Source organism: Genypterus blacodes, unplaced genomic scaffold, assembly GCF_046128005.1.
Source record: "Genypterus blacodes isolate CSIRO-AG114 ecotype Tasmania unplaced genomic scaffold, CSIRO-AGI_Gbla_v1 ptg000218l_1, whole genome shotgun sequence".
NCBI classification, from domain to species: Eukaryota; Metazoa; Chordata; class Actinopteri; order Ophidiiformes; family Ophidiidae; genus Genypterus; species Genypterus blacodes.
In genome coordinates, this window is record NW_027467017.1 from 358383 (window position 1) to 367500 (window position 9118).

The following is a 9118-nucleotide window of genomic DNA, read 5'->3' on the forward strand; positions in this document are numbered from 1 at the left end:
GAAGCAGGAAATGGAAGAATACTCGCTTCCCTGCATGGAGACTTGAGATGAGCTGCAGGCTTACAGTGACACCTAGAGGAGGACGAGTGTATGACAGGCACACGGTTTCATCCTTCTGCTCCTGAACGCTCATCGATCCCACATGACAGAGTTATCGATTAGCAGGCGAAATATCCGCGCTCGGTGGTCTTCACTGATCGATTTAAGTCAGTAGATGTGGAAGTTTGACTTTTGTTGTTTCTCTTGTTTTTCTGTGTGGATTTGACACCGGGACGTGAACGTAAACACATCTTATATAAATATACATGCTGACATACAGCTCAAGGCTTCTTCAATCAAAAACATGCTCACCTCAGGAAAACCCACTTCAGCTCCCGCGCGCCGGGTTTGACCCTCACTTCCTGAGAGAGGAAGCTGGTGTGAGAGTTAAAGCCACAGTGACACCCAGTGGTGATTGGGTGTATTACAGAAGAAAAAAGAAAAAGAAAAGTAGGTAGAGTGTGTGTGTGTGTGTGTGTGTGTGTGTGTGAGCTATGAGGTGACTTTATGAACCTTTTCATCACGTTCTACAGTTTTCTTTGTTTTTTTTTAATAAGAATAAATGCACAGAAACTTAAACTACATTAAATGTTTGTTATTCTATAGCAGTAAAATATCATCTATACTAGAATAGATCCTCTAATGAGACACTGAGAGCTCTCAGAGCTTTGAAACATACAGAACACACACACACACACACACACACACACACACACACTCAGTGAGTGTGTGCTACCATGTTCCAGTCACACACACACACACACACACACACACACACACACACACACACAGGTCCTTATAGGCTGCATGTACAGGTTCCATATGCACGTCAGCTGTGTCTCTTTAACGATCCATCAGTCCTATGAGCTTTGCCGCAGTCGTAGGTTTCGCCGTCACAGATCCATGCGGACGCCGTATGAGGCGACGCTTGGCGGCCCGGCGGCGCTTCGTCTGTGAATCTCGTTGAGCACGACATCGCTGCTGGAGCCGTCAGACATCCCACTGTCTGAGAACACCAAGCCTGCAGGGATCAACCAGAAGAGAATACAGGAGGAGGTTCAGCTCAGATTACAGTCAGTCAGTCAGTCAGTCAGTCTCTCTCTCTCTCACCGCTGCTCGTCCCCTCACTGATGACCGAGGAGCTTCGGGAGGCGGGGCCAAAGACCGGCGTGGTGGACGACGTGAGAACCGACAGCTTCTTCATTTTGTGCGTGGCCGTCCGACTCCAATCTGGGAAGTTTTTACAAAAGTGATGTATTAGTGATGCAGAGCCACATGACAGACAGACAGACAGACTGATGGTTGAACTCCTCGCTCTCCTTGGCCTGAAGGTGAAAGGTCAACGTGCTCACATGAGTTGTCTCCCAGTCGCAGCCGCCCGCAGCAGAGAAACGTCTTCCACTGCCTGCGGACGTTCTCCTTTACAGCACAGTGCAGGGCAAAGATGAAGACGCCTGAGGAGGAGGAGGAGGAGTTCAAATCGCCACTTTATCACTTTAAGCTGCTCAGCGTCTTCTCATTGTGTGATGAAGATGGAGGGTCTCACCTTGTAGGGAGTTGAATATGGCAAAGAGGTAAACAAAGGGCAGGTGGAGCGGCCCCCAGGCCAGCAGAGCAAAGCCCCAGGTGAGGCCCAGCAGGACGATGAGGCCCGCCACGCTGCGTAGCTCCGTCAGCAGGCCCCTGTTAGGAGCCTGGTTCTGAGGGTTCTGACGCTTGATCCTCTGGAGCTGGACCAGGACCACGATGAAGACCACCAGGCACAGGAAGAAGATGAGGAGGAAGTACGCCACCACGCCCACGTAGAAGGCGACGTCATTACGCAGCCAGCAGCTGGTAGGATGAACAGACTGAACTCACTCAACCGTTTAACCCTTTAAGGTCTGACGCTTGTAGATCCATAAGGAGTAAAGAGCCGACTGTGCGCTTGGCTCACAGACCAAACTCACAAATCATCCGTGGTTCCATCGGAGTATTTTCCGTACGTGACGAGGCCGTAGTTGTTTTTGTCCACGGCGATCACAACGACGACCACGACGAGAGGAAGACCTGCGGGACCAGGACATCAATCAGTGTCAGGGATCAATCCATTCAGAAAGAGGCTAACATGCAGAGAATGAGAGCAGCTGGGGGTCGTGTTAGCGTGTTCACAGCTTATGAGTTAACCCTGTGAGTGCCTCTGCGTTCAGACGTAAGAACTGACTAAGAGCAATCGTACTTTGGGCCTGAAGATTTAAACACTTCTTGGTATGAAATCCTCTGTTACACGTGTCGGCCCATAGGTGAGGGATCAATCAATGCAGCAGTGTGTGTGTTTACTCTTCCTCAGTGTAAAGGTATGCAGCTACACACCCCAGCCCAGCAGAGAGAACTTCAGCATGTATCTGCTGAGGTAGGGGGTGAAGACGCGGACGATGCTCAGGTACATGTGCAGCGCCTCCAGCCCCGCCCAGGTGAACGACGTCAGCAGGAAGTAGTGCAGGAAAAAGCCGGTGCTGATGCAAAGGCCGGTCGCCGGGTAGAGCGCCAGCCAGCCGTCCAGCAGGAAGACCAGGTTGAGGAAGAGGAGGGAGAAACACAGCTGGACCAGGATCTTGGAGGGAATGTCACGGAGAAGTTTCCTGCAAACAGTAGGTTAGGGTTCATCACCACGGTTACAGCAGGACGTACGGACTGACCGCTTGGTGGGGGGGGGGGGGGGCAACTTGTGTCACCTTTGACCTGTTTAAGTCTCAATAAGCATTCCGCTCCACACTCCACACACTCGACCTTTGACTATCTGACTGACTGACTGACTGATTGATCAATCAACCGACCGATTGATTCTTACTCAAAGGAAAGGTACGTGAGCAAGGTGACGGCCAGAAGAACAGCAGAGATTCCACAGCCGATGTACGTGATGAAGGTGAGAACCAGAGCCTGCTGGCGGTCAGAAACTCCCTGTCTGGACACATCCTGCAAAGACCACACACACACACACACACACACACACACACACACACACACACACACACACACACACACACACACACACACACACACACACACACACACACACACACACAGAACATACAGGGTCATATTGTTAAAGGCTACAATAAGTTTTATGGTCACTCTCTCTTTCTCACACACACACACACACACACGCAAACACACACACACACACACCAGCAGTATTGCAAAGGAGGTGAGATGGTTGCAGCTGCAGGTCGTCTCCTCCTCGGTGGCGTTAAGAACAGAGCAGCCGTTTGGGTTCCAACCTCCTCCACCACCTAAACACACAGGGGAAATCAAGTCATGCAGCAGTGTGTGTGTGTGTGTGTGTGTGTGTGTGTGTGTGCGTGTGTGCGTGTGTGTGTGTAAGCATGTACTGACCGTTCAGTTCAAAGTCCCAAAACACACAAGACGCCACACAGTTTGCCTAGGAAACAACAACATCCCTTTACCTCCAGGCACACTCAGGGTGTAGTTACACACAGCTGCCACTAGATGTCGACGATTGACACTTATGAAACAGAATCAAAGCACTTACAGGTGCGGGGTTGATGTTTCGGATGGTAAACTGAATGTTTTCACTCAGATTGCTGATGGACAGGTTGGCCACGCTGGAGCCCAGGACTGGACCCGCTACGGTCCGGTTCTTTAAGGTCGGGTCCTGCAGAGGAAGGAGACCCAGCAGGGAGAGAAGTTTCTCTAAATCTAGTTCATCACATGAGGAAGATTGTGTGTAGACGCTTACAGGAGCACACACCTGGAAAAGAGCTGTGGAGGTGAAGAAGGTGAACTGGACTCTACTGGCCTGTCTCTGCTCCTCGTGGTTCAGGCCCTCAGTGAGGGAGGACGGCAACAACACCCGACCCATGGGGTTCTCCCAGCTCCTGGGTGGGGACCTACGGACGGGCTGGAACTGGACAGAGAAAAGGCTTAGAACCTCCTTTGTTTGGATCAATCTGCTTGTTTTTACCTACAGACAAAGTGAAGCTACCTGGATGTGATCTGTGCTGAAGATGTTGACAGATGTTGTTGGAAAGTTTGTCCCGTCCACCGGCCGGACTGCCAGGACGAGCAAATGAGAGGAGAGGATCTCGCTGTCGTCCGTGACAACAAGTTTAATGCCTAGGGATTCAACCAACCGGATCAGCCTGCGGGCGAGAAGGAGAAGAGAAACAAATCCGATCTGATTTGATGTGTGGTAGACTGATTCGGTGAACCTTCAGAGAACTGGAGAGCAGTACCTGTTACCAGACGTAGAGAGCGCCGCTGAGTCCCCCTCCATTAGTTTGCTGATGATTTTGAGGACTTTCTCTCCCAGTGACCGAGAGACAGCTGGGCCCTTCAGAAGCTTCTCCAAACGTGCCACCACTTCCTCCACCTGCAAATTCCATCCAAGCTACAGTGAAGGCATGAAGAGACACCAACCTGGAACAGTGAGGAGTCTGATGGATCAGTGCGTTCACCTGGGAGGAGGTGAGGTTAGATGTCTTCTGTAACTGATCCAGTAGGACCTCTGCTTCCTGCTCCGGCTCATCCTGGTCATCCTGGGTGGTCTCATCAGCTGAGGAAGACACACGAAGAAGACATATGAAGAAGACATCACTAAGACCAAGCAGTTTGAACCCAAACTTGTGGTCGTACATACCGGTTACTGTTGTGATGTTGCTGGGCAGCGCGGTGGTGTGTCGGGATGTAGAAGATGGTGAAGGTGTCAAAGAGTCCTCTGCTGTAGGGTTGCCCACTGGAGTTGGAGATGGAGATGGAGTTGAAGATGGAGATGGAGTTGAAGATGGAGATGGAGTTGGAGATGGAGATGAAGATGAATATGTAGTTGGAGATAGAGATAGAGATGTAGTTGGAGATGGAGATGGAGATGGAGTTGGAGATGGAGATGGAGATGGAGATGGAGATGGAGATGAAGATGAAGATGAAGATGGAATTGAAGATGGAGATGGAGATGGAGTTGAAGATGAAGATGGAGATGGAGATGGAGATGAAGATGGAGATGAAGATGAAGATGAAGATGGAGATGGAGATGGAGTTGGAGATGGAGTTGTTGCAGTCGTGGTGTTTGTTGTTGTTAAAATGAATCCAGGTCTGTCCGTTGTCTGGTTGAACTTTGTCTTCAAAGTGGTGGAGTTGGAGCTCCAGTTGAAGTTTGCTTCTGTTGTGTTCAGAGCGCTCGCAGAGTAAATCATGTTTGAGTCGGTGTTGTTGACGTTTGTGGCGTAATTTGTGGTGTTGTTGTTTAGTTGTGGCGCTTGTGTGGGTGTTGTTGCATCTACAGTCGAGGTTGTGTTCTCCAGAGTTGTGTTTTGTGTCACTGTTGTGTTGTTAACAGTGTGTGTTGTGTTCTGGGGAAGAGCTGTGGTATTCTGTTGTGTTTCCATGGCGATGGCCTTGGTTGCGTTTTGTGATACTGTGTGGTTTGGATGTGATGCAGCTGTGCTTCCAGTCTTTGCCGCTGTGTGATTGGTCCAGAGACGGAACGCTCTAAATGCTGTAATTGTTGCGTTTCTTGGCATTGTAATGTTCAGCAGGTTCCAGTGTTTGGCAGCTAGCGTAACGTTGTAGACCGCTGTGCGATTGAGTTTGTGCACAGTCTGAGGCGTTGTAGTGTTTGGTAACGTGAGCTTGATGGCAGGAGAAGCCGTGGTTCTGGACATTGTTGAGTTGATGTGGCTAAACATTGTTACATCACCATGAGACGAGGTCGTACTCTGAAGTTTGGTGCTGTGAGTTGCAGTTGGTAGCGTAGCGTTGACGGGGTTCAGTGTCGTAGAACGCATCACGGTACTCTGAGCCATGGTTGTGTTATGGAGTGTTGTGTTTTGAGTTGGTGTCGTCACAGTGGCGTTGACAGGGTTAGGTGCTGTGAGTTGCGTTGCGTTTGGCACCTGGGTTGTGTTTTGAAGTGTCAGTGATGTGTTTGGGTCAGAGACAGTCGTCCTCTGCACTGTGGCGTGGGGGGAAGTGCTCAGTGACATCATCTCTGAGCTGGTTGGAGCGCCGGGTTGTGCTGTGAGTGGAGTCGTTCCATTAGAGGATCTGTTTTTCAGCTGAATTGCAGCGTCACTCTCAGCTGTGGCGTTTTGTCGCAGAGTGCCGTCGGTCACAGATGGAGTCGCAGCCGTGGCGGCCGTGGTGGCGATGCGATCTCGCTGCAGAGAGGACGGCTGCAGCGTGCGGTTGGCGGCGGTGAGGCGTGCGTCCTGACAGCTCTCGGTCAGAAGCACAGCCAGCGTCTCATCGCCTTCACTGTGAGAGGAAAGAGACACAGTTCTATAGAACCACAGAAGAACGGCTGCTCGGCTCTTTGATACTGAACGAGTCAGCGCCGACACAATGGACCTACCGACTGAAAATAGAAACCATAACAGATCTAACATATAGACTCCATGTGTAATGCTTTAACGTGAAAAAAAACACATTGATCAACTTATACCCTCCCTTTCCTGCAGCACCACTGTGCATACTGAGTGACAGATATTATATACAGGCAGGATTGTAGCCATTAAAATCCAAATATTAAGCCCAAGGACAGGAAACATGTCAGATTGACTTCTATCAAACTTCTTTCTATCAGAAACACAACACATTTTATTTATTTTTAAAAATCATAACATAAATCATTTTTTTGTTACTGTGAACAAAAACACAAATTGCTTTAAATCAACCACAAACACTGTGACGTGCATCATATTACATCTCTCTCTCTCTCACCAGTTCAGTAGACTGCGGTTCGGCCGACAGATCTCAGAGGTCAACAGGTCACTGGCAACCCAGGTGAGGTTAGAGGTCAACAGAGCGCTGACGGGCAAACCAGCAGGGCCACAAACCACTGAGGACACCAGAACACACCTGAACATCTGGGATCTCCTGGGAAACAACAGCAGGAGTCAAACTCACCCATGCGAGCCAGCGGCCGCTCCTCCGTCACGCCGGGGATGGAGTCCATGTGCAGCTGCAGGAGGCGTGTGAGGGAACACACATCCACCGGCCCCAGCATCTCCAGGATCACCATGCAGCTGTAGAGCCTGGACACACACAGGACGCCGCTAAGCACTGAGCTCCCTTATCCTAATTAATCAACCAGAAGGAAAGATCTTCTTACCTCTGTTTTGTTCCGTGACATTCCAGATGAGAACCCTGGATAAAGAAAAGTGTTTGAACTACAGGGAGGGACTTCAGCTACTAGCTTAAATGTAGCTTGAGGGTAGCTGAGCCATGTAGCAAAGCCATGTAGCAACGTGGCAGTGTGACCTGGTTACCTGGTAACGCCGTGTCACCTCTGTGTAACCTCTGCACACGGCCCTGCAGACACAGGATCAGATCCCTCAATCACTTCCTCTTCAGATCACAACAATGTGCTATGACATCACTTACTCTGACGCAGCGTCGCACGCAGAGGCCACGCCCAGCCCGGACAGCTGTTAAAGCACAGTCAGAGTGTGTTAGTGATGCTGCGTGTGTGTGTGCGTCAGGGGGGCGTGTCTCAGCCGTACACGCTGTGCTGTACGTACCACGCTTTGGAGCATCGCCACGTCCACCACGCTGCTGCTGATGTTCACACTCAGGGCGAAGAACTGACCTGGAGAGGAGAAGACACACAGCACAGGCCTATAAGACAGACAGGCAGGCAGGCAGGCAGGCAGACAGACAGACAGACAGACAGACAGACAGATCACCATGTTGTTGTTGTCTTACGTGTATCACTGCAGAAAGCGCTGCAGTCACAGAAGCGAGGCTCCTTCCCTGCAGCACAAACAGATACACAGTCAATCCTGAGTGTGTGTGTGTGTGTGTGTGTGTGTGTGTGTGTGTGTGTGTAATACTCACCAAAGCAGGGTTCCCTCGTAGGTGTGTGGGTCATGATGTTTGTGGGGTCGATGACAGAGCTAACATAAACACACGAGGGTCAGATATAGAGCGTGCACGCCAACACACACACACACACACACACACTGCTCACCATGTAAGCGTGGAGTTTGGCTCAGCCTGGCAGAAATCATCCAGTGAAGACGGAGATGTGCACCTCACCACGCCGCCACCAGAGGGCGTCCCGTCCTCACACAGACCTCGACCTAACAAAGTGTGATACTCAGCTGTGCACGATCCAAACGGAAGCAAAAGGAGGATCTAAACACGGGTATGGAACCCAGACTGGAACCCTCAAGTTTTGTTATCTCTTAAAATGACAGATAACACACACACACACACACACACACTCACACGCACGTTAATGTTTACATGTACTGTTTAAGGTTAAAGCTTTAATTTTAGAATGATCTGCTGGGAAAACACAAAATATCAGTTTGTATAGGCGGTCACAGACACACACACACACACACACACACACACACACACACACACACACACACTGTATACATACAGTATACTCAATAAGATCTGAGAGAGAGAGAGAGAGAGGGGCGGGGAGTGTGTGTGTGTGTGTGTGCGTGCGTCTGCAGTTAAAATGACCGCCGATGGGGCGTTCACAGCGTTCAGTGCGTTGCTCTGCAGGCTGACTGACAGCTCACCGACTCTCTCCAGCTCCCCCGTCAGTCGTGCTCGCATGTGTTGGTTCGCAGCCCGCTGCAGTGCAGAGAGCGCGGCGAGCTGCAGGCTGCAGACCGGGGCCGCGCGTCTCAGCTGCAACAGCACGCCGCAGCTGCTGGTGTGCCTGGACACACAAACAGCGGTCACACACACACACGCACGCACACGCACACGCAGCGTACTCTCGGCGGGGGTGAACATTGTGAAACGCTGTCACCTTCCGTTCTGTTTAGCGTCGCAGGAAACCTCGATAGTCTGCAGAGATGAAGGAGACATGGAGTTCTATCATGTCAGACATACAGGAGTTTTATTCTGGAGGGCGTTTCTCTGACACACACACACACACACACACACACACACACACACACACACCTGAACTCGTGCGTCGCTTTGACAGAAATCTCTTGAATCTGAAGCGCGTGCGTCTGCGTCCTCTTCTTCACACACGAACGCGTCTGACAGCTGAAACACGCAGAGATGCTGACATGAGCGGAGTCTGCTGCAGAGACCCGCCTGACACACATTC

The 9118-nt window shown here is 50.7% G+C and overlaps 1 protein-coding gene across 1 annotated transcript in view; it reads right to left on the reverse strand.

Annotated features, from left to right (window-relative positions):
* Nucleotides 1-932: 932 nt before the first annotated feature.
* adgrg2a (adhesion G protein-coupled receptor G2a) overlaps nucleotides 933-9118 on the reverse strand; it is a 10456-nt gene continuing 2270 nt past the window's right edge. Inside the window, exons 5-30 of the mRNA XM_076170422.1 lie at nucleotides 8810-8847; nucleotides 8574-8716; nucleotides 8069-8138; nucleotides 7873-7931; nucleotides 7741-7788; nucleotides 7557-7624; nucleotides 7148-7182; nucleotides 6943-7070; nucleotides 6757-6874; nucleotides 6110-6291; nucleotides 5152-5359; nucleotides 4686-4774; nucleotides 4497-4594; nucleotides 4275-4411; nucleotides 4025-4181; nucleotides 3791-3946; nucleotides 3578-3694; nucleotides 3415-3460; nucleotides 3208-3311; nucleotides 2870-2994; nucleotides 2392-2660; nucleotides 1989-2088; nucleotides 1586-1872; nucleotides 1392-1493; nucleotides 1150-1269; nucleotides 933-1060 (exon numbers count right to left, since the gene is read on the reverse strand). Coding sequence (XP_076026537.1) covers nucleotides 933-1060; nucleotides 1150-1269; nucleotides 1392-1493; nucleotides 1586-1872; nucleotides 1989-2088; nucleotides 2392-2660; nucleotides 2870-2994; nucleotides 3208-3311; nucleotides 3415-3460; nucleotides 3578-3694; nucleotides 3791-3946; nucleotides 4025-4181; nucleotides 4275-4411; nucleotides 4497-4594; nucleotides 4686-4774; nucleotides 5152-5359; nucleotides 6110-6291; nucleotides 6757-6874; nucleotides 6943-7070; nucleotides 7148-7182; nucleotides 7557-7624; nucleotides 7741-7788; nucleotides 7873-7931; nucleotides 8069-8138; nucleotides 8574-8716; nucleotides 8810-8847 — 3132 coding nt within the window. The remainder of the gene's footprint in view (nucleotides 1061-1149; nucleotides 1270-1391; nucleotides 1494-1585; nucleotides 1873-1988; nucleotides 2089-2391; nucleotides 2661-2869; nucleotides 2995-3207; nucleotides 3312-3414; nucleotides 3461-3577; nucleotides 3695-3790; nucleotides 3947-4024; nucleotides 4182-4274; nucleotides 4412-4496; nucleotides 4595-4685; nucleotides 4775-5151; nucleotides 5360-6109; nucleotides 6292-6756; nucleotides 6875-6942; nucleotides 7071-7147; nucleotides 7183-7556; nucleotides 7625-7740; nucleotides 7789-7872; nucleotides 7932-8068; nucleotides 8139-8573; nucleotides 8717-8809; nucleotides 8848-9118) is intronic.